Genomic DNA, 27,989 nt, shown 5'->3' on the forward strand with positions numbered 1-27,989 from the left:
GTCTTCGTGAGTCTGGCCGTTCCCCGTCTTTCCAATCACTCACTTAATGAGACTGTCCACATTCTGTCCTGGTACCAGAGAGGCAGCAGCCCGGCCTGGCTTCCTACAGTTAAAAGGACAGCCACAAAGAAGCAGAAAAGGTGAGAACCCAGGGTGTGGGAATCTGGGAAGCCCAGAGAGACCAAGGGCCAAGTTCAAGGTCACTCAGCCACTGAGGTGAGTTTCTGGAACGGGGCCTGGCAACTCTACCTCTGACTCAGGGTCTGTCCCTGCCGCCCGGGCTGAGCAGACTCCCCAGGTAAGAAATGCTTCTGTGTACAGAATTCAGCTTTGCAGCGGTGGGAAATTCTAAGAAGCTGAAGCTGCAGTGTAGGTTGTTTTGAAAATATCTGTCCCTCTCTCAGTTCACTGGGTTCAGATAGAGCCTGGATGGAGGCCCAGAGCACCCGTGGCTCCTGGAGGCAGCCTTTCCTGGGGGGGCCCGGCTTTGGCGGCCCGCATGCATGCCGCACTCTCTGAAACCCGCTTGCAGTCCATTATACAATTTTATGCCATTTCAGGGAGGTTATTTCCCCCCAAACCATTCATGGGGTAACAAGGGAGTAGAGAACTTGTGTGAGCAAACGTATTTATGTCGTCCCCTGCCCAAAGCTTCTGAAACATGTAAATCTGGTGGACACCAGCCTACCCCTCACTTCTTTAGGACCTACTTAACCACAGCCAGAGAGGAACATCTTTCCGTCAGAGCTGTGGAGTGGGTATGTGTGTATTTTTAATAACATCTATCTTTGTGACACAAATTTTAAATGTTCATCGTAGAAGAATTAGAAACCACGAATACCCAGCTCGCCGGAGATCGCCACTCTTAACGTCTGGATGTATTTTCTCACAAACTATGTGTTTTTTTAATAGATAGCAATCATTTAATGTACATAGCTTGCTTCTGACTGTTTCACTAAACATAAGCTCTTGAGCAATTCTCAAGTCATTAAATATTCTTTGAAAATACAATTTTCAGTGACCTCATAATATTCTGTAATATCGGTGTACTATAATTCATTTTGGGTGGTGCCCCCTTGTTGGACATTTATTATACTGTTCTCTATTGTAAATGACACAGCAGTGAATGTCTTCCTGTGTTTCTCTGTTGATTCCCCTGGGATAAGTTCCCAAAGTGGAATTATTAGCCAAAGGCTATGAACCTTTGAAAGTCCTTGAGACACTAGGATCAAATGCACCTGCAAGAAGGTAGGGAAGCTGTGTCCCGACTTCTACAAACTCTGCCTTCTGGGAGATGAGATGTACTTGAGATATGACCAGACCCCCCCCACCCTAAGCCTCGGGCTCCTCCTTGAGAAGGCTCAAGGTATGTAACAGCTGCAGACCAGCATTTGAAGTTGAAGGTCTGTCTCACTGAAGGGGGGCCGGATTTGTCCTTTGAGGCCTCCAGGATAAGGCCCACAGCAAAAGCACAAAGATTTCCATCGGGATTCTAGGATTCTAGACACCAAGGAACGGGCTTCCCCACCCCACCCCAGGCAGCAGGATCTCTGCCTCAGCTCTGCTGAGGTTGAAGCTGTCTTTGAGGTTCAAGGACCAGTTGGTAGGTTAGACCCCAGGACTCCTGACACCCTACCACTGGGACACTGGGAACTGACCATCTCCACAGTGATCCTAACAATTATGAAACACTGAAAAACCCCGACTCTTCTCCTTGGACACCTTCTGCCAAGGGACAACTCAGCAGTTGTCCTGCTCCCTCGGCTGTAAGATGAAGCTGTTATGAGAGTTAAATCAGATTACATTAATGATCGCTGTTAGTGTTGGTGTGTGTATCAGGAGGAGAGTGAGTGAGAGAAGGTGGTGTTGGGTAGCAGTTATGAACCAGATCTGGATTTGGACTCAAGTCACACCCCCATAGACAACTTAGAACAGAAAACAGAGACATTTGCAGGTCTGGGGGGAGGATTGTTCACATTAAAAAAAAAAAAATACAGAACAAGCTTCCTTTAGAACATCTGGTACCTGCATTTTATTTCTTTGTTCTTTCATTTTTATGCCTCTCAAAGCAATAATGGTCTAGAGTTCATAACGGTCTAGTGCCGCTAATGGCCTGTAGTTCAAGTGAAGAGCTGTAGTCCGCTCACTGCACTTTTAGGAGCTCTGCAAGCTGATTGGTACACATGGCCATTATTAAAAATTCAGTTATGCAAACTTGTGGTTAAATAAATGACATCAAAAACAAAGGTACTGAGTGTTAACAATTCGTTACTCCCTAACTATTTAATTACTCTCTGTGCTCTCCAGGTGACGGCTGTCTATTATATCCATGGTAGAAAGTTCACATGACCATGGACTGTTGCGAGTCTCTTCTGACTCTACTGTCGCTGACATCACCTTGGTAGATCAAAGTTAGCCTGGTGGGAATATTTACACCACGGAAATTGGCAAATGCTCCAAATAGGGCCTTTATTTTTTTTTTTTCCTGGAAAAGCAGGTAAACAGTTACCAGCACACCACTGCCTGTAACTTCAGTACCTGCCCCCCAACTTCAATACATTCCCCCAAAGGGAGCTCTGTTCCTGGCTTTTAGCTGTTTCCTTTTGCACTTATCCCCATATTTCTTAATTACATGCTTTCACCACCATGTCTAGATTTTTAAATCTTAGACATTGTATGTTGACTACCTATTATGGAAAATGAGCATCTGGCTCTCTTCCAGCTCAGTCTCCCCTCTTACTACACACACACACACACACACACACACACACACACACACTTTCCCTACCTCTGTGCTCCCAGTATGCTATAGTATAACTCTTTTTTAAAAAAATATTTCATTTATTAATGTGACAGAGATCACAAGTAGGCAGAGAGGCAGGCAGAGAGAGAGGAGGAAGCAGGCTCCCTGCAGAGCAGAGAGCCCAATGCGGGGCTTGATCCCAGGACCCTGGGATCATGACCTGAGCCGAAGGCAGAGGCTTTAACCCACTGAGCCACCCAGGTGCCCCTACAGTATAACTCTTATTTCAATAAATAATCAAGATTTACATTATTATAGCTATGTAAATATTGTACATAAATCATTATCACTGTGATTTATATTTGCTTTCTTGTAAAACCTTTCTCCTGGGGTTAATAATTGTGTTTTTTTATTTACTTGATTTCTCCATAGAACAGTGATTTTCAGACATTTTTTCTTAGTAGGGGAACTTGTCTTTCAAACAAAATGGTATGTGGAACCTTACAGTATAAAACAGGAAAATCAGAGCTGCCACATCGAAAGGGGGTTCTTCCCCTGAGGGCTGCCATGTACAGCTAAGTAGGTTGTGCACTGTACAATGGTAGGGGTTACCGTTCACGTAAGCAACAATGTGATTCAATCACAACAATCATAACTCCCCACCCTATTGGGGAATGCTTCCATTGTGTAAGGCAAGGTCCACCTGGGAATATACATTACATCAGAATCACTCTCGGCTTTAAAAAGACTTTTCCCTCCCCAGTGCAGGGCTCTGACCTCACTCCATTCTGAATAGGTTCCAGGGATGTTGCTTAACCTGTCCTTCCAGTGCATAACCCACACAGGCTGCGGGCCAGAAGCTGCTGTTAGCTGATGGCCACCTATTGGCTGATTCAGTGCCCCTCAGATATGCCTGGGCTGGGCTGGGAGCCAAAAGTATCATGCACACAGCTTTGCTCAGGGATCACGCATTTGCAGCCTTTGGGATCAAATGGAAGGGATGGTACCGTCAGAGAGTGTATAAGCTGTGGGAGCAGACAAGGCAGGGCCTATCTACCCTTGGGAGTCCGAGCTGGAGGAGAGGAGTTGGCCCAAAGGACCAGTGGGATTCAAAGATCTCAGCTTTGAGGGTCACACCTTGGCAGGAACCCCTGATTTGCTTTCAGCTGGGTAACCTTGGGCAAGTGGCTGAAGCTTCCTGGGCCTTAAGTTCTTCAGACCTAAGTCACGGGATGTACAAGAGTTGAAGAAGGTCATGTGTAACCCTGACAAATGCCATGGGCACATGTGGCTCAGTCTCTGCTCAGAGTCTCATTTAAAGAAAGAGTCCAACAGCCCAAAGGTAACTGAAAAGGTATCTCCATTCTAACTGCTTCCCCCATAGAATGGCAAAGGGGACCCCATTCCTAACTGCTGGTGGTACTCCCCAGCTGACCTTCACCTCTATTGTATAATTTTCCCACAATGCATGGCGTCCACGAAACTCCCCTTTGTACACCTCCGATGCTCCCTCCCGTTTTTCTCCGCTTCATCTGTCATCCTCTGTGCTGTTGCCATTTGCTCTTGGGTCTGTTTCTTCTCCACCCATCTCGCCATTGCTGTGTCACAAAAAGTCAGAGGATCTGGAAATGAGTGGCTAGAGATGCGGGCAGGACTTGGGTGGGGAGAGGTTACAGCAGGACACACTCTGAAATCACTCTTGCCACATCGTGCTGGTGAAGTGTAAGGCACATGAAGCAGAGGCTTTACAAAAATTGATTCTCTTCTTCATTAGTCTGTTGAGGGGCCAAAAAGGGGGGTGAGGTATGGCCTGCCTGAGGGACCTCCAATGACCTAACCACCATCAGCCGATGGGCTGTGACTGGGAAAATCCTCCCTATTTCCTCAGATGCTCCCAAAACCTAGTATTAAAAAGTCCTGGGGGTGGAAACACAGCTTCTGCCTATAATTCTCCTTCCCTTTGTTAAACATAGACCTCCCTTCCTTTCCCGCTCCCCCACATTCTTTGTTTCATCTTTTGTGGAATCCATCCCTTTGAAGATCGCCTTCAGGTCCTGCACCTAGCACATAGCATGTGCCAGGCTTGTGAGGAGCTGGATAATCAGACAAGAGACGGATTCTGTCCTCAGTTCCTCGCAGACAAATGGAAACAGGCTGCAATTGCACCTGATGGTGTCTGTAATAGAAGGAGGCCTAGAATGCTCTGAGCACACAGAGCAGGAGCTCTTCCCTCTTGAGGAATCAGGGAAGACTTCCTGGAGGAGGCGTTATTATCTAATCTGTATGATAATACTACTACTAACACATACTAAGCATTTACAGTAATGATAATCTCCACACAAAGCACTTTGCTAAGCGTTAGCTCATTCAGTCTTCACCAAAGACTAAGAGGCTGGTGTTACTCTCCTCATTTCAAAAAATGAGGAAACGGAAGCTCACAGAACTTCACTGACTTTCTCAGGGCCATGCAGCTAAAAGGTAGCTGAGCTGTAACTCAAACACAGGCCTGTGTGCCTCCATAGATCATGCTTTGAACCATGCGGCACTGTGTACAGCTGTTTAAGATGCACACTGAACAAGGCTCCATATCTAGCAGTGGCATTGTTCACATAGTAGGCAGAGTGACTTATGTGACGGTGTTCAGGTGGACCCAGAGACTCAGGCCTCTTTGCTGACTCCTGGAGCAGCAGGAAGGACATCCTCCCCTGGAGGGCAGGGGGCACTATGGACACTGGGGAGAGTACATATGCCCCCATGTCTGGAGATGTAGGCTGCCAGGACTGCTGCCCACTAGGCTTTGGTTGTTCAGGCGAATAAGAGTATCTTTAAACTTTTTTACTTGAGGAAGGGGTACCTTTTCCTGATTTGCACAAAGAACTCATGTGGACTAACAGCAGACCTGCCTTATCGCTCTGCTGTGTGTCCCCTTCCCCATTACCATTCGGTGTTGGGGAGGACACAGCCACGGAACAATTTGGACCAGCCTGAGGCAAGGATGTAAAGGTGAATAAGACAATGGGAGGTCCTCAGGGACCTTCCAGTCCAGTTTAGAAGCCCACAATAAAGGCTCTCCTCTCAGGGTCACCCTAGGACCATCAAACTAATCCTCTTCTCTCCCTCTCTTTCTCCTTGGCAGACGGGCAGGATTGAACCCAACTACCCCAAGGTCTGTGGTCACCAAGGCAACGTGCTTGACATCAAGTGGAACCCATTCATTGACAACATCATTGCCTCGTGCTCAGAGGACACATCGGTGAGCAGGAGGGGTGATCCCCAACGAGAGTGGACCCCCAGGGGGCTCCTCCCTACTTTCTCCTGGAGGCCTCCCTTCCTAAACTCCTCTCTTTCTCCTACCTTTGCCCTTCTTCTGTCTTTTTTTCATCTTTCCAGCCAGGCCCAGGATGGTGAGGGAGTTAGGAAAAGGACCGAGAGAGCAAATCCATGAATATTTGACAGATCTTGTGCTTTTAGTGAGATATAGTTTGGAGGTGTTGGTTTTGTAGGTAAGAAATAAAACACGAAGTTTAGGGATGTGATTCAGCGCTCATCTCAAGAGAAGACCTTCCTCCCTGTCCATGTTTTCCTTCCTGCCCTTCCTGGGCTGGGCAGGATGCCACTGGAGCTCAGGGTTTGGAGGGTGCAGCAGTTGGGGCCGAGAGCACAGGGGCCCAGCGGGAGAGATGGCAGGTGGAGGAGCGGCCAGTCCTACTCTTTGGGGTACAGGGAGCTCAAGGAGATGTGTGGTGACCACAGCCGGCTCCATCTCTGCCTGCCGAGGTGCTGGGCCCCTGTCACCAGCCATGAGGAAGCAGACATGCTCTCCCTCATACCAAGCTCCTCCACTCACTCTGAGCTGGAGTGTCGTTGGTCCTCACAGCCACTGCCACCCCCACGCTGAGGGTCAGGCAAGGCCAGGCTAGGAAGTCCAGGAGAGCTGCCGGCCGCCCAGCCCCTGCTCTCCCTGCTCCACCAAGCCTCGTCAGGACACCAAACCCCACGGTCCAGGCTAGAAGCCCCTGGCCCTCTCACCAGGGCAGCCAGCTGGGAAGGAGATGAGCAGTGGGTAGCTCGATGAAGGGAGGGACAGATAAGCCAGGCCTCTCGGAGTCACTGGCCGCCCAGGCTCCAGGTCTGGTCCAGATCTCTGCCTGACAGAGGGCAAGGCTGGGAGGGTCACTCACCAAGACGGCCCTGCCCGGTTCTCACTCAGCACCTTATTTCACCCGGGAATGAGTCAGGTGCCTGTTTCTCCAGGGACCCGGCTAATAAACCAGGTGTCCACGCTGTGGGTTCAGGAAAAGTGCTAGGCCCCGGCACCCACCATGCTAGCTGAGCAGCTGTCTTCAGGTCCGCACACACTGACGGGAGGGCGGTAGTGTGCCCTCCGCGCTCCCGGGGGTGGCCTTCTTCAAACGGATCTCAGCCGTGGGATCTCACCGACTGGGATGAAATCTCAGCTTACCCACTTGCCAGCTGGGTGACCAAGGTGACCCCTCTCTGGGCCTCAGTTTTGCACCTCCGTGTCACAGCAGTGGTGAGATGTGCCATTGGCAGTTGCCGTGAGGAGGAAAAGGGGTCTGTGCCTAACAGTGCGCCTGCTGGCCTCTGTCCTTCTCCAGAAACATCACCGGTAGAAGGGTAGGATCACATGCCACGTGCTGAAGGTCCACACAGACTGAAGTCACTGCAGCCGTGGACGTCAGATGAGGGCTATAGCCGCTCGGGGAAGTGGGATTCGTGTTGGGGGGAGGGAATTCGAGAAAGCTGGGCCCTGGGGAAGCAGGGCTGCTGGCAGAGAATGGGTGGAAGGAGGCCAGGGGAGAGGGCACAGGCCTTGGGGGAGGGTTTCAGCCCCCAAGCCTCTGTAACAAAACACCAGGCTGGGGGGCTTGTAAACAGCAGGTGTTCACTATTCCCAGTTCTGGAGGCAAAAGTCCGAGATCAGGAGCCAGCGTGGTCGGGGAGGGCCTTGTTTTTGTCTTATGTCCACGTGGCAGCAGTGGGGTGTGGGGTCTCTCTGGAGACTCTCTGATAAGGGCACTAATCCCGTTCCTGAGGGTTCCACCTCATGACCTTGTCACCTCCCAGACATCCCCCCTCCCAATACTCTCAGCTTAGGGGGCAGGGTCTTGACATATGTAGGGAATCAGGGAAGGGGAGCTAATGGGCCAGGGTGGGGGTCATGGCTGCCTTTGTGGAGGAGGGCCCCACCACCCCGCGCCCCGAGCCAAACCAGCTCTGGGATGTGGCTTGGCCAAGAGGAGGGGTTACCTGGGGAGGAACGTGGCTGGCAGGGGTGGGAGATGAAGGGAAAGGACCCTAGGCCTGGGGGCACAGCAGGGAGGGCTGGCTGGGGGCCACGGAGCCAGAGAGAAGGGGATTAAGTCTTTGGTCCAGAAAGGAACCAAGCTGTGGCTCTGGCCGCCGGTCCAGCTGGTCCTTAAGCAGCAGCTCGGAGCCCTGCTTAGCCCTATCAAATCTCACCCAGCCTTGGGGCCAGTGGAGCTAACAGGCCCCCAGGCTGGAGTAGCCCCTCCTGGAGAAGGTCCTTGAGGCTTGCTGTCCCACGGGGAGGCAGGGCACAGGCAGGGCCAGTACTCAGCTCCTCGCCAACAGTCCTGGGTTTCCAGGTGAGGGAACTGAGGCGCAGTTGCGCAGGGCTGGCAGCTCGGGTCCATCCACCACCCAGTATCGATGTCTCTAAGGCTTCTCCGAGCACGGCCCAGCCCGCACACCCACCAAGGGCACACAGCGGGGGCAGACGTCCTCCGCAGGGCTTGGGAGGGGTGGCACGGAAGGGGAAGGAGCCTGCAGCTCCCCAGCTCAGGTGAGGAGGCCTGTGCACACCACCAGCGCTGTTGGGACTGACATCCCTGCTGCCATCAGAGCACCTCGAGGGGCACGCCCCTGAGACGGCCTCCCTCAACCCGTGCTGGCCCAAATGGTCAACTTACTGCACAGCAGACATGATATCCAGAACCAGGCTGAGATCAGTCAGCAAAACAAAGTGCCAGGCACTGTGCTCCTCATGGGGGCTGGGGAGTCGCTGTTGAAGTGGGCCTGGCCCAGGTCTCCATGTCTCTGCCCACCCCCCCACCCCTCCACTGCCCTCTGCCTGGACACTGAACGGAGCCAGCAAGCCCTCCCTGCTCCCTAGCTCCTTTCCCATACCCCCCACCCCTGAAAAACCTCCAGGGAGATCCATGCTCCATGCCCTCCCCTCCTCAGAGCATGAGGAGGACCTCAGGAGTCTGACCCCATCCCCCCAGGGCTCCAGGGGCACATACCCGGGCCCTTTCCCAGTGGGCTCCTGTCCTGCGGGAGAGGTAGGGGCCATAACTCTCCCTGGCATCTGGCAGAATCCAGTTCTTTCCGCCACTGGGTGATGTCACCTATTGTTGAAAGGCTGTGCTTTTTATAGCTTCTGCGGCAGCTAGGGAGGGTGGATGGCAGGCGGCAGGGAAGGCTCTACGGGCTTCTAGCCGCGTGTTCCTAGCCTTCCCAGAGGGCCAGCAGCTGCAGAGAAAGGGAGAAGTTTCTGACATCTAAGGAGAGGGAACGAGTGGTCCCAGAGGGCAGAGGGAGGCAGGCCCCGCTCCCTGGTGGACTGAGCTCAGCAGCTTTTCCTCCACTCTTTAACCAAAGGCTGCCCTCCCATCCTCCAAGAGAGCATGCCCCTCCCCAAGGAGCTGGGAGTGGGATGGGGCAGGATGTCAGCCCCGCAGGAAGCAGCCAGAAACCACCCACCACCCTGCCCTTCTCTTCTACACATACACACACACACACACACACACACACACACACACACACACACACACACACACTTAGAGAACCGATACTGCTTGGAACTGGAAGGGAGCACCATGCCCCTTTCAGAGATGGAAGGACAGTGGCCCAAGAGAGGTTGACGGCCTGACAAGGCCTCACCCACAGACCTGGGACTGCAGAGCAAGTGGCAGTGTGCCTCTGTCCTTAAGCAGCTGCTGGGCTCAGGAGTCCATGGGTCTGTAGGTTTTGCCACTTACCAGGCCTGTGACCTTGAACCGGTTTCTCTACCTCTCTGGGTACAGGTTGCCCTCCCGTCAAATGGGGCTCGTATTGGACTTAGCATCAAAGCCTAACGAATACACAATGGTTCAAGTTTCTTGTCTACTGAGAACTCTAGGGCCCCTGGGGAGTCAGCGAGCTGGAGTCAGACACCCGGGGCTCCTTCCAGGGCTTCTCGTTCTTTGCTCTTTGAGCCCCGCATAGGCCTTTTGTCACTGGTTTCCAAAAGAAGGACTAAGCTGAATGGTGAACCTGAAAATCCAAGAGAGAAATCCCCCACCCCTTCTAAAACAGGAGTACAGGGGTGGATCCCCATCTACCCAGCTCACCACCAGCCAGAGTCAGGACTGGCGGGCTCCCTCCAAGTCCGGGGGCTGACTCACTGCCCAGCCGGCTGCTGAGGTGATGGCAAGGTTTCTGGGCTTCTAGGATTCTTCCATTGGCTTCAGTTCCAAAGGGATTTGCCAGGCCCTGTTCCTTGCACAGAAGGCCAAGGTGGGACTTAGAAGGTCCCACCCCTGTATGGAGGAGTCAGCCGTCCAGTGTGATGGCTTGGCAGGTTGTCGGTGCCCCCAGAAGGGTGATGTCTAGACACCCCGCGCTGGGAAGCTGCTCTCTTTGGAGGGATAGATAAGCAGAAATAACAGGGCCTCTCCACGGTGTCAGGTTCAATCCAGAGGAGAAGGAAGGCCTTGGGCTGCCTGTCAGGGCCTGGATTTGAACAGAGCTTGTCAGACTGCAAAGCTCGCACATTGTTGACCCCTCCCCAAAGGCAGAGACATTTGATTTTGTAATTTTGGGTTTTTGTTTTTGTTTTTTTAAGATTTATTTATTTATTTATTTATTTGTCAGAGAGAGAGCGAGGAGCGAGGGCACACAGGCAGGCAGAGTGGCAGCAGAGGCAGGGGGAGAAGCAGGCTCCCCGCCAAGTAAGGAGCCCGATGCGGGACTCGATCCCAGGATGCTGGGATCATGACCTGAGCCGAAAGCAGCCGCCTAGCTGACTGAGCCACCCAGGCATCCCTGGTTTTGTAGTTTTATTAACCATTCTTATCGGCCATCTTGACTTAGCCTGGTCTGCCCAGTCTGCTGTCTCCCCCTCCACGAAACTGTGAGCTGCTTTGCATCTAGTATGTGGGACCCTGGCAGATGCGGAGCATATTTTGTTGGATTGACTTTGACCCAGGGACCTGAGAAGGGGCCCTGCGGGCTTGCTAGAGGGAGCATTTTGCCACAGTTCTCCACCCCTTCCTTCCAGAAATCCGGTTTGTCTGGCCCTATCAAGTTTCCTGTTGAAGCAGACTCTGAGCAGATCCACAGGGTCCTCCCACACCCATCCTCTCTTTGCTTCAAACAAATCCCTTGAATACGGAGGGACTGGAATTCCTTTTCCAGCTACTTAGGCTCACTGGGAACTCCAGCTCCTCCTTGGAGTGCCTATGGCCAACTATTTGCTGTAGCAGTAGATCATACATCTAACAGTTCTTGGTGAAAACGGTTCTTTGGGCTTCCCGCTGTGGGCCTCTGCTCCCTGAGACTTGGATCCAGTTCAGAGCCTGAACCAGGGCACAGATGCAGCCCGCCCTCCCCAGCCCCTTGGCTCAGCCCTTGGGTTCCTGGGCAGAGCTGTCTTCCTAACAAGTCAGCTTATCTGGCTAGAAAGCCTCCGACTCACAAGGACACGAAACCCAGTTTAGTTTAACCCACACACCTCTAGATGGTGGGAATATCTCTGTTCGTTATCTGGACAAGGAGCCTGAGCCTCAGAGAGGTCACCTGGTGTTCCCGGGTCATCCAGCCAGTGAGGGGGCTTAGAGCCTGAGTAGACCCTCACTTCACAGTTTCCCTTGTGCCTCTGCCTTCTCCTGGCATGGGAACATTACCCAGGGATGATGTGCCTCAGTTAGCTGGACACTCAGGAATTAGGCTGTTGGTGGGGGGTTCCTGAGACTCGCCCAAGCAGAACTTCCTCAGGCCTGGGTGACCAGGTGGGACACACAATGGCTTCCCGCCTCCTCTGCTACCTGCCAGCCTGCTCCACACCCGTCAGGCTGACCCACCTGCGCTTTCCCCACCCACCGTGCCCAAACCCATGCGCGCTGCTCGTTTCTCCGTCTCCTTCCTCCTTCCCCCCCAATCCCCAGCTCTCTTTTCAAACTTAAGCCAACATGCTATCTTCCAGCCTTGCTTTTCCCGGACCCTCCCACCCTTGACCTCCCCCCACCCCCGGAAGACTGGATTCAAAACCCCTCCAGCTCTGTGTCCATGGGTTCCCTGCTCAAGAGCAGGCACGGGGCCGGCTCAGCGAGACCCCCGTGGCTAGCAGGAGTCTGGCTCACAGAAGGGAGTGCGGAACGAATCAGGCTTTCCTCTCTGTTTCGGAGATCTTTCTCAAAGTCCGGAGGCCGCTCTCCTGCCTCAGTCAACATTTCGGCACCAACTGCCTCGATGTTCATGGGTACACACTTGTCAGCTGTCCCCAAGCTACAGTAGAAGGTGTCCTCAACCCCAAACGCTTCCACACCGGCCTGTCACTCTGACCCGCAAAGTCTCATCCTCTAGACTCCAAAGACTTCTAGAGCTCCCTCCTCGAGTGCCAACCAGGAACACAGAAAATGAAGCCGAGTAGTTCTGGGAAGCAAAGAAATGCAAACCCGGGTAGTGAGATGGCACTCTCGACCTGCTGGGTGGGCAGAAGTCTATTTCTGAAGGCATAGTTGGAGCCGTGGGTAAAGAGGCACTCTCAGACTCTGTTGGCGAAAACTGGAACAGCTTTGGGGACAGTCTCACAGTAACTGGTAAAAAATGAAGCCACTTGGAGGCACACGCCCTACAGGAGTATTGACACCCAAACTCGTATTACAGGGCTGTTCTGCATAGAGTGACTTGTAAGAGGGACAAAGGTGGGCAGAGCCTGGGAGTCTGTAAATGGACAGTGGTTAAGCCATCATGGCAGAGTCAGGCAACAGAGTCAGAGTCCCTCCGGCCGCTCACTAAGAGAACGTTAATCCAGGGGTACCAGGGTGGAAAGATGCTTGCTACCTATTACAGGAGAAAAGCAAGTTCCAGAAGAATACATGTAAACTAACAGCTTCCCTTTGGGTAGAAGAGAAAGAAGTGGGGGCAGGGGAGGGTGTGCACGCAGGCGTGTGTCCTCGTGCGCATGTCCCCCCAGAGCACTGGTCTCCTCTCTTCAAGGGTTATTTTCCTCTACTGCATGGGGAGCAAGAGGACTGTTGGTGACCACAGTCATCTACACGGGTCCCTGCCCCACCCTCTCCTCCACTTCCAGATCAGACCTCATCTCGGAATGCCATTGTACAGGGTCTGCTGAGGGAAAACCATGGGTCCTGCTGGGCCCCCTCTGTGTCACCTCACTCCCCCAACCCTCCCCCAGCCACCAGTTCTCTGTGGAGAACTGCAGCAACCACAGGGGACTGCACTGTCGGAAACATGTTTTAAACTGCCCCGTAATTATAAACTTTTTCTTGACCATGTTTGGGTTTTTTTTTTAAGATTTTATTTATTTGACAGACAGAGACCACAAGTAGGCAGAGAGGCAGGCAGAGAGAGAGGGAAGCAGGCTCCCTGCTGAGCAGAAAGCCCGATGTGATTCGGGGCTCGATCCCAGGACCCTGAGATCATGACCTGAACCGAAGGCAGAGGCTTAACCCACTGAGCCACCCAGGCGCCCCGTGGCCATGTTTTTTAAATCGAGAAGGGTTCACTGAAGGGCAACCCCAAACTTTGATTGAACTTGCCTTTCTCAACCTGACGCCTCCCGTGTCTCGATGTGCAGAGCTGGGTCTTCGGGGAACACAACAAGAAGGGAAACCACCACAGGAATCACCTCGGGGGCACCCCCAGTTCCCAGCCATACCCCCTGTTCTGAGGACTGCTCTTAGAGTTCCACGTTTATTCATAGGCTTCAGAATTATCACTGAACAGCCAATATTGCATAATAACACGATGTATTAAATTGTTCTCCTAATGTTGGTCACTTGAATATTTCTAAATTTTCCGCGGGGCGGTGAACACCTTCACGCACAGAGATTTTTGCTTCTATCGGATTTTCAGAGTGAAATTACCACATCAAGGAATACGACATAAATGTCTTCATGGTTCCTGCTAAAGATTGCCAGATTGCTTCCAAAAGAGTGACTCTGATTTATAATGCTACCAACGCCCATTTCATCCACCAGTTCCAGTACAATCTTGCCAGCACTGGCTCTCCCCCACCCCACCTCCCAGTTGGCTACTTTAGAAAATTATAAATGGTATCTCAAAGCTGTTTTTCCAGTTTTTCTCCTTACTGGCAAGGGTGGAGTTCAGATTTTCAAACGATTTGCTTCAAGGATGCCCTACGCTGTAGAGACGCGCGCTCTTTCCTTTCTGGTCAGGGCACAATCAATAGCATTCGTGATGACAACGATTATAGAAAGGATTAGAATTCCTTAGGTCTCACGAGCACTTCACAGCTTACAAACTTGGGCACCCAGCATCTCATTTTATTCCACCAGGAGGCAAGGCTTCTTCTCCCATCTGTGGATGAAACAGTTACAACTAGGCAGAGTATGTTTGGCCCCTGGGAGGTGGAAACCTACGGAGCTGATGTCAGTGATCCGGGAGGTGCTCAAGGATGGCAGAGAGGCTGCGCACTCTCTCTCTGGGGCCACATGGTCTCTGCTCTCTGATCCTCCGTGTGTCTCATCTTCCTCTCAACTCATCATCTCTTTCTGCTGCCCGCCTCTTTTTAAAGATTTTATTTATTCATTTGGGAGAGCATGAGCAAAGGGGAGAGGCAGAGGGAGGGGCTGTGGGAGAAGCAGACTCCCCACTGAGCATGGAACCCAACTTGGAGTTCCATCCCAGGACCCGGAGATCAGGCCCTGAGCCGGAAGGCAGATGCTTAACTGATTGAGCCCCCAGGTGCCCCTCTCTCTGCTTCTTTACCAGCTTCCACAAGACTGCAGATCGAGGCTGTGTCCAGGCTCTGCCCATCCTCCTAGTACAGGCTCCAAACATCAGATGGTCTCTAGCCCTTGGAGCCTCACCTCTCGGGAGAGACTCTGGGCCTCCCAGCCTCCCAGATGGGTTTTCCTGGGCTCTCGAGTCCACCTTGGTGAGGAGCAGAGTGAGCGACAGGGCCGTGTGAAACCAACAGAGCTGCTGAGGCTGAGATCAGAGCTCTTAGAAGGGCATGGGAAGGGAAGCAGACTTAATACAACGCTCACCAACAGCTGCTTAGTGTGTGCCGGGCATGTTGGAGCTTCCCCCGGGCCTCAGTCAGGCTCTGCCCACCGGACCGACCAGGGAGTGCCCCATGACGCAGATCTGGGGGAGCCTGGGATCTGAGGGAGAGGGCCAGCAGGGGCTTCCCCTGGCCTTTGCCCACCCAGCCTCGGCTCCCCGTCCCCCTCTGCAGGTGCGGATCTGGGAGATCCCCGAGGGGGGTTTGAAGCGGAACATGACTGAGGCTCTCCTGGAGCTTCATGGGCACAGCCGGCGCGTGGGGCTGGTGGAGTGGCACCCCACCACCAACAACATCCTGTTCAGTGCTGGCTATGACTACAAGGTGAGCAATCCGGCAGCCACTGTGGCCAGAGCAGCTCAGTGCAGGGTTGAGGGGAGGAGGGTGCTTGCGGGGATCTCTTTAGGAGCCACCTGTAAGGATGTTACTCTCCTGAACGTGTAGACCAACATCGTCCTATCTGTCCGCTCATCCATTCATTCATTCCATAGGGCTGGGCATCTTCCTGGCCCCCTGTCATTCCTGGAGTCCACAGCGGCCACCTCTCTGGCTCCTTTGGGCCCTAAGAGATTAGAAGAGAATGCCCACTCCATGCCCAGACCCTCTCCAGAGCCACTTCTTAAATCTAGAAGTGGCTATGGCCCTCTTGGTAGGAAAAAGGAGCAACCAAAGTTGCTGGAGGGAGGAGAATGGCGTGCCCTCAAAAGAGGTGTGCCAACCACGGGACCCCGGCCAGGGACATTAATCCTTCTCGCTAGTAGCAGAAACCAAGCTGCTCCCCAGGCTGGGGCTGGGCTCTGCAAAGGGACGGTAGAGGATTTGCCGGACGAGGAGCCTCAGCCTTCGATACAGAGTTTCATGCCCCTGTCCTGCCTCCCAGCACACCCCGACCCTACATGGGGCGTCTCTCCCAGGACCCCCGGGGGCAGACCGGGGACAGACGCCTCTGGCATGCCCACGCTTGCAGGTCCTCATCTGGAACCTGGACGTGGGTGAGCCCGTGAAGATGATAGACTGCCACTCGGACGTGATCCTCTGCATGTCCTTCAACACAGACGGCAGTCTGCTCACCACCACGTGCAAGGACAAGAAGCTTCGTGTGATCGAGCCCCGCTCCGGCCGTGTCCTGCAGGTGAAGCCCCACAGTCTTTGAGGGGAAGGGAAGGTGTCAGGATCTGGGCCGTGGCTTTCGGTCAGGCGCAGAGGAAACAGCTGTGCTGGCTCCCCTTCTCCCGTGTACCTGGCCTGAACCTCCATGGACCAGCCCCTGTGTTCTGGGTTCTTCTCAACTCACAGGGACCCTGCCTTGGTCTGGGTGGGGAGGGACCTCGGTACCCTTTCTCATCCCCAACGTACCCCTCTTCCTAGATGGGATTCTTCTGGCTTCCTTCAGGGGCAGCACAGGTGACACCCTTCAGCACACAAATCCCAGGGTGTTGCCCAAACCCCATCATGGGCCCAGGAGGAGGGGGCTTTGGACTCGCTGCCCAGCCACCTGTGTGAGACAAGCCTGAGGGAGATGGCTCAGGGCACGGGCCCCAGGGACAGCTCCAAGTGGGGAGACTGCTGGTGAATTTGGCTCCAGCTTCGTCACTGGGTCTCCTGGGTCTTGACTGTGGGGAAGGGATTAGATGCCATTTGGGAGTAAGAAACAAACGCTTTCTGAGCACCTGCCGTGTAGTCACGGGGCTAGGTGGGGTGGAAAATTTGAACCAAATGTGAGGTTTATCTCCTACACGAGAAAGGATTGATGCTTGACCTGGTGCTTTTTATCTTGGAAGAGTCAGAAATTGCAGGAGCAGAAAGTCATCAACTATTTACCATTATAGGTAATAACACTCAGAGTTATTAGCATCATTAGTACCCAGCAGCATTGACTCCGAGCTCGCTGTGTCCCTGAATCCTCCTGCCAGCCTGCTAAGGTGGGCACAGCTACTCTTCCCGCTTCCCACGGGGGAACCGAGGCTTGGAGAGGGTTCGAGATGGGAGCTCAGTTACAGCTGGGGCTAGAATGCAAGCCCAGCCAGTGGCCCCCAGAGCCTGCGCTGAGCAGAGGAACAGAGAATCCAAGCTCCACCTCACAGACACGACACAGGTCACGGAGGTGGCCCTCCTGGGTGCTACCCTCCTTGGGCAGCACCGGAAGTGATGCCAGCCTGCTCCTCCACCAGCCTCTGGTTTCTGACCTGATGCTGACTCATCCCAGCAAAGGACTGTTATGTGTTAGGAGGAGGAGGAAGGGTCATGAACTGAGAGGCAGGGGGGAAAGGAGGCGGAGGATGGCCCTGTTAGAAGAAGCCCCAGGTGAAGCACGTCGTGGAGCAGTGACCCAGGGAGGCCCCTGTGCTCCTGAGCCTCACCCTCATCCTCAGATGTCCCCTCCAGCAGGTACTGTCGTGAGGCTTGGAGGAGAGACCTCGCTGGGAGCACCTGCTCTCCCTTCCCATCCCCCCCACCCCACCCCTGCGGCAGAGAGGACTGGATTCCTGGCCCCAGGGCCCCTTTGCTCCATGGCACCTGAATAAGTCTCATCTCGCGCCATAAGGAATTTCCCCCATCAGTGGCTTACAGCAATGCAGCAATGCTTCCCTTGCAGTTCCGGAGACCAGAAGTCCAAAGTCAAGGCTGCACTCCCTCTGGAGGCTCCTGGAAAGAGCCCTTCCTCGCCTCCTACAGCCTGCAGCTGCATTCACTCCAGTCTCTGCTTCTGGAGTCACATCACCTCCTCTGTGTGTCGGCAGCGCCTCCCTTTTTCTTACCTCTCACAAGGATGCTCGTGATGACCTTTGGGACCCACTTGTCTAATGCAAGGCAGTTAAGGACCCCTCACAGGCTCCAGGGTTGAAGGCCTGGACCTATCTTTTGGGAGCCCCATTCAGCCCACTGCAGTTCTCTAGCATCTGGGGCCCTGACTTACCAGCTCTCTCTGTCCCCGCCAGGAGGCAAACTGTAAAAACCACAGAGTGAACCGGGTGGTGTTCCTGGGAAACATGAAACGGCTTCTCACGACAGGGGTCTCCAGGTGGAACACAAGACAAATCGCCCTCTGGGACCAGGTCAGCCACGTGGTGACACGGAAGGGTGGTCACTCTGGGGGCTTTGCTGGGGTCGGGAAGGTAAGGTGCCATCCTGCCTGGACATAAGCTGATACCAGTCTTTACCCACCCCCTCCCCCCAGGAGGACCTGTCCATGCCCCTGATCGAGGAGGAAATTGATGGGCTGTCAGGCCTCCTGTTCCCCTTCTACGATGCTGATACCCACATGCTCTACCTGGCTGGAAAGGTAGTAGAAGATGGGGGGTGGGAGACATGGGCAGCCTGTGGGAGACCCCACACCCATTGTGCCCCTGCTCCTGCCCTGCCCCCTAAGAAGAGTCAGGCTATCTTCTCTGGTCTTCCCCTCAGGCTCTCACTCGCTTCCTTCCAAACCTGCCCTCGGGTCTGCCATTCATTCCTACTGAAGGGTCAGCGTCTGGGAATGACTTCAGAGGAGCACTGGGGTGGGGTTTATACTGGAATAAGGATCAGAGCCAGAACTGTAGAGGACAGTGACTCATGGGGGCATTTGAGGCACCTGACAGGCGTCCTTTGGCAAATGTGGCCTCATGTATCAGAAGTGCTGTCTCCACACATGGCGCCCCAACCCCCTCACCCCTGTCAATGCCCTGTGGCGGCCAGCCCCGGGTCTAGAGGCCAGGTCTCCCTGGTCTTTTGACCACCCCTGAGACACATCAGAGGCTTCTTCAGCAGACCTTGGGACCACCCCTCACTCTCCTCACCTCCTTCCCTCTCCCCTTCCCCCCAGGGAGACGGAAACATCCGGTACTACGAGATCAGCACTGAGAAGCCCTTCTTGAGTTACCTCATGGAGTTCCGCTCCCCAGCCCCGCAGAAAGGCCTAGGTAAGGAGGGGTCCAGAGGTTTCCCAGGCTATGATACCGTAGAACGAGAGACTGGACATTTGGCTATGGGTCCCCATCACTGCAACCCCCAGTCTCCCCAGAGGGCCCGGGATTGATGGAACGTCGTGAGTGAGTGAGTGAGGTCAAGGGTGAGATGTTCCTCACATCTCACATCTCACGTGGAGCCCACGTCTGGCTTGTTCCCTCTGGGGATGTGGTGTTATGGATAGGACCTGAGAGCCAGCTTCCAGGTCATCAGTGCTGGAAGGGCCCAAGGATCCACCTCAGTGACTGACAGCAAGATGGTGGCCCAGAGATATACCTGAGGTCCTAGTGACTTCAGCCTTCCCCACCTCTGTCATCTCCACCTCCTCGCTGTCACCTCTTCATCGAGTAGAATAAAAAGCAGCCTGGACTTTGGAGTCAGACTTAAGTTTACATTCGGATTTTCAACTGTATACCTCACCCTTCTGAGGCTCAGTTTCTCCATCTGTAAAATAGGGAAAATCAGCCTTTTAGGTAAGGCTGTTGTAAAGCTTGGATAGCACCTGGCAGAGCATCTGTTCCTCCTGCTCTTTCACATAGTCATTCAACAAACACTTACCAGGTCGCCACCATTAGACACAGTGGTAAATAATACAGAACCCAGCCTTTCTCTTATGGGGCTCATATTCCACTAAAGGGAGACAACAATAAACAAATAAAGAAGGAAAATTCTGGATGGTCATAAATTCTAGGCAGAGATTCAAATAAGGCAATAGAACAGAGAGTGACTAGGGCTATTTGGGACCTGGTGGTCCGGGAAGGCCTGGCTGTGGGTATGGCCTTTTAAGCTGAGATCTGAAAGGCAGGAAGAGGGAAGAGTAGGGCCAGCAGGAGAACAGTCAATGCAAAGTCTCTGTGGCAAGAATGAGCCTGGCATGTTCTAGAAACAGAATGGAGGTCAGTGTGACTAAGTATAGGCTCTGTAATATAGCAGAAGATGGGGAGAGAGATGGGACATGAATCTGGAGCTGAGGGCAGGGACCAGATGCCATGGGATGGATTAGAAGGATGTATTCGTGATGGGGTCTCCAGAGTAACAGAAATATATATAATACGTAATATATATAAAACATATAAATATATATACATGGATTTATGAGGAACTGGTTCACACAATTATGAAGGCTGAGAAGTCCCATGATTGGGGCGCCTGGATGGCTCAGTTGGTTAAGTGTCTGCCTCTGACTCAGGTCATGATCCCAGGATCCTCTCAGCAGGGAATCTGCTTCTCCCTCTCCCTCTGCTTCTCCTCCTGCTCATGCTCTCTCTCTCAAATAAATAAATAAAATCTTAAAAAAAAAAAAGAAGTCCCATGATCTGCTGGCTTCCTGGAGACCCAGGAAAGCTGGTAGTATCGTTCAGTTCAAGACCAAAGACCCGAGAAGCAGGGGAGTTGATGGTGTGAATCTCAGTCTAAGGGCAGATGACATGAGCTGTCCTAGTTCAGACAGTGAGGCAGGAAAAAAAGGAGTGACTCTCTCCTTCCTCTGCCTGTGTTCTGTTCAGACCATCTGCGGATTGGATGATGGCCATCCGGCCTGGGGAGGGCGACCTGAGCCCACAGACACATACAGTTAATCATCACACAGGGGAAGGAGTTGGGTTTTCCTGGGAATGCGCTGGAGGGTTTTCTTTGTCTTAGGTGGACAGGTGGGAGATAGGACAGAATGATGTGATCTGGAATGTGAGTCTAAGGTTGCTCTGGCTTCTGTAGGGAGAACGGATTTGGAAAGGACAGAAGGGAGGCTGAGAGACCAGTTTGGAGGCCCCTAGGAGCTTCTAGCCTAGAAAGGATGGTAACTGGAGAGGCAACAGGAAGATTGGGGAGATGAATGCAGGTGTTTGGGAAGTAGGGTCAGCAAGACTTGAGGAAGAGAGATGGGGGAGGGAGGAACCAAGGAGAACTCTTTCTCCTCCCCCCACCCCCACCTCTGGCCACTGTGGAGCATCTGTCGAGGGCCAGGCACTTGTCATACGTTCAGTGTGGCTGAGTAACTCACCCCAGGCAGGTCACATAAATCCTAAGTGGCAGAGCCAGAATTCAAAGCCAGGTCTGCTGGCTCTAAATCCTGCTTGGGTACCTTTACAGTGCTTCCCTTCAGCTCCTAGAATTCCTTTATCTGAAAGGGCAGCTTTCCATTCCAGTCAAGGAAAGACAGAACCTTAACTCAGGTTCACATCCTGGAAAAAGAAGCTAACGTTATCTGGGCTCATGATGATGCCAGGCAGTCAACGAGCGTCTTCCCGCTCAGTTTCCTGACCGACTCATGAAGAGTCATACTGTCCACCTCTAACCAGCCAGGGAGCCTGAGGCTCAAAGAGGCCTAGTGGTTTGCCCCAGATCTCCCAGCCAGTGGGAGGGGCAGAGTCAGGACTCAGAATCAGGTGTGTCTGACCCCAGAGCTTGCGTTCCTAACCTGACACCACTCAGTTTCCTCAGTAGGTATACAGTAGACGCCACTGTTCCGAACAGTGGCTAGTGCACACACGTGGATAGGTAGTACACGCACGCACATACACACACCCACTCCCTGTCAGTCCCAGATGTACAAAGGAACAGCAGTCTCAGGCTCGAGGGCGAAGGGGGAAGGTTTCTCTCTCCTTCGTTCTCTCTGAGGACCAGAAACACAGAGGCTTAGGGAAGCCCGTTTATTTTAGAAGGTGACAGGCTCCATGGCCCTGCCCCTAGCCACACTCTGTGACCTGAGGCAAGCCCCTTCCCCTAGACCAGCAGGAGCTCCATCTATCCAAAGAATGGAATAGACTCAGCTATTGCAATAGCTCCTTCCTGGTACAAAAGACCCCAATTCTAAAGCACTTTGGTGAGGTGGGTCTGGCCTGAGGGGCTTCTCTGAGACCCAGGACAGAGCCCAGCCCCTAGCCCCCCTGCTGCCCTGTGCATAGGTCATTGCCTCCTAAGTGCTCAGGGAAGAGGGGCGCTGCGGGGGCTCCCCGGGACCCCATGGAGCTGCATGTACCTGTCCACAGGGGTCATGCCCAAGCACGGGCTGGACGTGTCGGCCTGCGAGGTATTCCGCTTCTACAAGCTGGTGACTCTCAAGGGCTTGATCGAGCCCATCTCCATGATCGTGCCCCGGAGGGTGAGTGGGGCCGCGCTGGGCTTTGGAGGGACCCCCACATTGAGTCCTTGCTGGCTTGCCACAGACTAAAACCTGAGGAAACCAGAAGAAGAAAGTCCTATGGACTGGGGTCTTCAGGCCCAATTTTGGGGATGGCGGGGGAACAGATGGGCACCATTCTAGGGTGGGGACAGTCTGTCTTGCTGATGAATGCAGGATGGGGATTCCAAGCCTGAGTGCTAAGGCTTGGGGGCAGGACAGCAGGACCACGGTGGCAGGTCAGCAAGGAGGGGCTGCTGAAGAGCAGGGGTTCTCTTGGTTCTCTTCTGCTCCCCCCTCTGCAGTCGGATTCCTACCAGGAAGACATTTACCCCATGACGCCAGGCACGGAGCCAGCTCTGACCCCCGATGAATGGCTGGGGGGCATCAACCGAGGTATGCCAGGGGTGGGCTCCCCAGGAGAGGCTTCAAGATGGCAGCTTTTGCCTTCAGTCTGGTTCACCCATCGCCCCCTTGTGTAGCCTCCTACTTGACCCCCCCATACACGCACTAGGCCAGCTGTCAGGTATGGTGTGAATGAGAGATGCCATCCCTTGACAAGTCACCAAATTGTCAGCATGAACGTTTCCCTTGCCTTCCGTAGATCCCGTGCTGATGTCTTTGAAGGAAGGCTATAAGAAGTCCTCAAAAATGGTATTTAAGGCTCCCATCAAAGAAAAGAAGAGCGTTGTGGTCAATGGAATAGATTTATTAGAGAATGTCCCGCCCAGGACAGAGAACGAGGTAAGGAATATAAGTTATTACCTCCATGGGTCCTGGAAGAGCGAGACCTTTACATTTCAATTATGGGCTTCAGGCCTTTAAGCCGGCTGCATCTGGCGCATTTTTCTTTCTGTGACAAATACCATAAGTAGCCTGCTATTGGCTTCCGTTGCCTCTGACCCCAATAAATAGAGGCTGGGATACGCAGGGATATTGATGCCCCACACCCACCCCAGCCCTCACTAACCCACGCAGTCCCTCGTCTCATTCCAGAAAGGGGCTGTCATTTGCTGTTACAGGAGTTCTAAACTGCTGACTAACAGAGGGAAGCCTGGCCTCATGCCTTTCAGCACTGCCTTCCTCCCTGGCATTGTGGCAAAGACAGGGTCTGACAGTTCCCTGTTTGTTGGGGGAGAGGCTGTGTTTATGAAAGTACTTTGCGCCCTGTAGAATGGGGGCAGCTCATTCAGGGACAGCTGTGGCTGGGTCTTACCCAGGGCCCCCAAAGTCTCCTTTGCACCGTACCTCCAGACCCCGGTGCCAATACCAGGGGCCGAGTTTGGCTCAGGCCAGGGTTCACAGATGCATGCCCTGGGCCAGGATCTTGGCCTGATGCTGCTGAAGTAGAGAAGGCTACATGGACCCATCTGCATCTGAATCGGCTCTGCCATCTCCCGGCTGGGCCCAAGCAAGTTTTCTGACCTTTCTCATGGTGAAGTGGGGACAGGAAATAACACATAGGAATAAGACAGGAAATTTCCTAAGGGTCTAGCTCTAGCACTCTTCCTGGCCCATACGAAGTGCCCAGTGAGGCTTCCTGTATTAGTTATCTTTTGCTGTGTAAAACATCACCCTCAAACTTAGTGACTTAAACCCACAAACATCTATTATCTCCTAGTAGCTCAGAATGGATGCCTGTGGTTCAAGGTCTCTATGAGACCTTGTAGTTAAACTGGCAACTGGGCTGCAGCCACATCTGAAGGCTCATCTGGGGAAGGATCTGCTACCAAGTTCACTCACATGGCTGCTGAAAGGACTCATTTTCTCATGGGTTGTTGGACCGAGGGTCTCGGTTCCTCACAGACTTTCAGCCAGAGGCCTCCCTCAGGTCCTTACTGTATGGACCCCTCTGTAGGACAGCTCACAACATAGCAGCTGGCATCCCTCAGAGTGAGCAAGAGAAGGTGTCCAAGATGGAAGTCACAGTCTTTCTGTAACCTGACCTTGGAAATGACATCCCATCACTTCTGCCGTATTCTATTCATTTGAAGCAAGTTACCCAGTCCAGCCCACCCTTGAGGGGAGGGGTAACACAGGGGCCATCTTAAAAGTTTCTTATCACAGCAATTTACGATTATCTATTTGGCATTTTCCGTTTAAAAAATATTTTTTTAATCACCTGAGAAAGTAGAAGGTACCTGAGTTGCTGGGATAGCCCCGGTGGGCCATAACAAGAGTCTGAGCTCTGTTCTAGTACCCAGTGTGGGGAAAGCAGAGTTAAGCAGCACTGAAATCAAGTAACATTTTGCTACAACTTGTTTCTATGAACAGAAAAGATCCAGAGGGAAATTTTCAAGGGTCTCTGGGCAGGCAACATAGATGTCACAATCTGTCTGCACTAAAGCTTATGCACTTTGTTCTTGGGAAGAACTTAGCGGATTGGGAGCAACCAGTTAGAAAACTGGACTGTAAATGGTGGACACATTGTCTACATGGGAAGATAAACTGGTGGCTTGATACAGGGGAGGAGGCTTAATACAACTCTGAATCTTACTAAAAATCAGTTCCTTGAGCACTTAAAATGAGTGGAATGTATGGTATGTGAATTACACCTCAATAACACTGTTTTGTTTTGCTTTTTTAAACAAAAGCTGACCAAAAGATTATGCAGAGGAATTTTCAGAACTTGGAAGCCACAGGAGTGTGTGGGATCATTGAGTGCAGGGGCAAAGAGTACATCATCCCTTCAAAAAGATGTAACCAGTATCAATTTGTTGGTTAAAAAAAAAAAGGGGGGGGGCGCCTGGGTGGCTCAGTGGGTTAAGCCGCTGCCTTCGGCTCGGGTCATGATCTCAGGGTCCTGAGAATGAGTCCCGCGTCGGGCTCTCTGCTCGGCAGGGAGCCTGCTTCCCTCTCTCTCTCTCTCTGCCTGCCTCTCTGTCTACTTGTGATCTCTCTCTGTCAGATAAATAAATAAAATCTTAAAAAAAAAAAGTCAGTTAAACAATCATCAAAATGATAGAGATATTCTTCAAACCATTAATTTTCCTTTGATGCATTAAGTAAATAGTGCTCACTTTGACAGCACATACACTGACACAGTAAAATAAACACATACATACATACATAAATCCCACTTTGATGCAGGACCAAGACTTCTCTTTGAGGAGATTCCTGGCTGGGAACCTGCTATGTTATTCACAAATAAATCACCCCTTTTTTTTTCCAGAGCTGACCCCCGTTTTTTCTTGCTTTAAGACAGATTTATTGGGGTATAATTTCCTGCTGGTAAAAGTCATCCTTTGTAGTGTGCGGTCCCGTAGGTTTTGACAAGCACATACAGCCGGGTCACCACTATGGGACAAGCAAGATATACACTGCTCCCTATCTCTTATGTTTACACGGTGGGCACCGAACTCAGGAGCAACTCCATTTGCATCCCCTTTATCTAATGCGTGCAACTTAGTTTTCATGGGGACATTTTCAAACTATTTCATCAGTGTCTATCCTATCTCACTTAAGTATACAATTACAAGAACACGTGCAGTTCACACCCAGGAGTGTGAGGATCCCCACAAGTGTGCATCAGGAACATTTAGTTCAAGGCTGGGGTTCCTCAAGGGGTCCGCTGTCTTACAGAGCTCAGTGTCTTGCAGGCATCTGGCAGTCTGTTTTCTGGTGGAAGGGGTGAGAATGGTTAATCCAGGGACTTGTCCCAATGAAGGGCTGTCCGATCCCTCTGCTTTGCCCATGCCCAACCCTCCCGGGAATCCCTGCGCAGTGCGCACGTTGGAGGCTGTGACAGACACCCCCCGCAGCCGAAAACCTGGCTTCCATTCTGTATCTGAGCTTCCTTAAGAAGAGAAGGATACAAAGCATTTTAGAAAGGTTCTCATTCACAATAGTAAATAAGAGTATTATGTTTGCACCCTTAAAAGGTGAGCTCGAGATATTTGGGAAAGTGGGCGGTGTTGGGCTCCCAGGGGAAGAAGGAGCCGTGAGCTGGGTCTGGAGAAGGGCATGCTGCAGGGACAAGAGCCTCTGGGGACACTAAAGCTGGGGGGGAGGCCCTGGGGGACAAGGGCGGAGGCCGCAGTGGGCGGGGGCAGGGCAGTCGCGACACCCACTCGCGAAATCGCCTTCTCACCTGCTCTCTCCCTCCCGCCGCCGCCCCTCTCCGTCCTCCCCAGCTCCTCCGAATGTTCTTCCGGCAGCAGGATGAGATCCGGCGGTTGAAAGAGGAGCTGGCCCAGAAGGACATCCGCATTCGGCAGCTGCAGCTGGAGCTGAAAAACTTGCGCAACAGCCCCAAGAACTGTTAGCTCCCGGGCAGGGCTGCCTTCTAAGCTGACCTCTGATCTCTCCGCGGTTTCCACACGCCCCTTAACTTCCCCTTCTCCAGCGCCCCCAGAGACAGAGCCGGGACTGGAGCTGGGGACCGCCTGAGGACGCCCACCTGCCACCTTGAGGACTGGAAGTTGCCCTTTGACCTCTCGACCTCCTGCTGGGAAAGTCCCCAGCCTCTCCTGGAGACCCACCGCTGGAGAACCCCCCTTTCCCCGCCACCCCAGGAGCCTCAGAGGCCCCTTGGAAGGGTGAAGACCATGGACTCCTTGTGGGGTGACCCTCAATGGATCAGGGAGCAGAGGGCGAAGCCAGGTCCCCAGTAGACAGAGAACTTGAACTTTTCCCCTGCCAAGGGACTGCAGGGACATCTCGGCTCTCCCTGCCGGGGCTCACAGCACCCTTGCCTTTGGCCCAGTAAGGGCTGGATTACAGGCCTGGGCTGTTCTGCCTCCCCTCCCTCCACCTCCCTTCCCTCCCCTGACAGCCCCGCAAGCCTGGCTCACCTGACAAGGGTTGCAAGCAGCCCAGCTCCTTTCTGTCTCTTGCCCCCTCTCTTGTCTTCAGGGAATTAAGAGGATTGCTCACCAAGGCCATAATGACCCCTTGCCTTCCCATGATTCTCTTCAAAGCTCTTGGAACACCCGTTTCCCGTTTAATTTGTGAGGTAGGCAGGGTAGGGAATAGGGTCCCCATTTTACGAAGGACAGAACTGAGGGTTGCAATGGGGAAGTGACTTACTAAGTCACCCAGAAGGTCACCAGTCAACCCAGGACCAGGACCCAGCATGTCCAGACTCCGGGCCCGGGCCCTTCCCCCCGCATCAAGATGCCAGTTGCATGGGGACATCCTCTGTGCCCACGTCTCTGTGGAGAATGAGAACTGGAAGCCACTGCTACCATCTGCCCAACACCAGTAGTGCCAATGTGCCACACTGCCCAGTTGAGGCCCTTCCCACTCAGTGCTCCTGGCCCCTGCCCTGTGCTCTCCCTCCCCAGAGGACTCCCTCCCGATGAGGCCCCTTCCCCCTGGAAGCCAGGGCTGAGAAGGGGGAGCTCGGCCCTGGGGAAGACAGGGCGGAAGGGGTCTGATCACTTCAGGGGCCGCTCTGCACCTGTCCCTCGCCACTTCTGTCTCAGCCACTTTCAGCCTTACACTCGTAGAAGGACCACAGCCCCTTATGTCCGTATAGCACTTTAAAAGTTTACACGGTTCTTTGACCCGTAGGACCTCATTCAAGCCTCGCATCTGCTCCAAGAGGTGGGGAGCCTTCTCTCCATGCTGCCGATGAGGACACAGACGTGGCCCAAGGTCACAGGACTCTCTGAGATGCCATATTTCATCTGGTCTTCTACGCATTTTCTTTTTTGTTTCCTTATTTGCTCCCGTCGTTTCCCACTATCCACAGAGTCTGTAAACACTGCTGTCAGAAAAGTCACGGTTCCAGGGGCGAGATCTGGCCTGGGGGTCAAGAAATGGGTGTCCACTCCTCTCTCATTAGCTAGGATCTACTAGATGCATTTTACCCCCCACCTGCTTTTCCTGTGGCCACCCTCTAGAACGTCCCTCCACAGAGGCTAGGGCGCCCTCAGCCC

The 27,989-nt window shown here is 53.1% G+C and overlaps 2 protein-coding genes across 2 annotated transcripts in view; one reads left to right on the plus strand and one right to left on the minus strand.

Moving 5' to 3' along the window:
* Window positions 1-26,384, plus strand: part of LOC111153237 (coronin 2B) — a 125,193-nt gene extending 98,809 nt beyond the window's left edge. Inside the window, exons 3-12 of the mRNA XM_022512141.1 lie at window positions 5,880-5,996; window positions 15,216-15,365; window positions 16,009-16,173; window positions 17,981-18,097; window positions 18,220-18,324; window positions 18,847-18,943; window positions 21,977-22,089; window positions 22,413-22,503; window positions 22,712-22,851; window positions 26,241-26,384. Of these exons, the coding sequence (XP_022367849.1) occupies window positions 5,880-5,996; window positions 15,216-15,365; window positions 16,009-16,173; window positions 17,981-18,097; window positions 18,220-18,324; window positions 18,847-18,943; window positions 21,977-22,089; window positions 22,413-22,503; window positions 22,712-22,851; window positions 26,241-26,372 (1,227 nt within the window). The 3' untranslated portion in view covers window positions 26,373-26,384. The remainder of the gene's footprint in view (window positions 1-5,879; window positions 5,997-15,215; window positions 15,366-16,008; window positions 16,174-17,980; window positions 18,098-18,219; window positions 18,325-18,846; window positions 18,944-21,976; window positions 22,090-22,412; window positions 22,504-22,711; window positions 22,852-26,240) is intronic.
* A 439-nt stretch (window positions 26,385-26,823) lies between these two features.
* LOC111153239 lies at window positions 26,824-27,758 on the minus strand. Its single transcript, XM_022512143.1, has one exon. The coding sequence runs from the start codon at window positions 27,751-27,753 to the stop codon at window positions 26,824-26,826; it is 930 nt and encodes a 309-aa protein (XP_022367851.1). The 5' UTR covers window positions 27,754-27,758.
* Window positions 27,759-27,989: the final 231 nt, after the last annotated feature.

Source organism: Enhydra lutris, unplaced genomic scaffold (genome assembly GCF_002288905.1).
Source record: "Enhydra lutris kenyoni isolate GAN:26980312 unplaced genomic scaffold, ASM228890v2 scaffoldscaffold31, whole genome shotgun sequence".
Lineage (NCBI taxonomy): Eukaryota > Metazoa > Chordata > Mammalia > Carnivora > Mustelidae > Enhydra > Enhydra lutris.

Excerpts from the sequence above, each read along its gene's own strand:
- LOC111153239 (XM_022512143.1), bottom strand. The coding sequence starts at position 27,753 with ATGCGTAGAAGACCAGATGAAATATGGCATCTCAGAGAGTCCTGTGAC.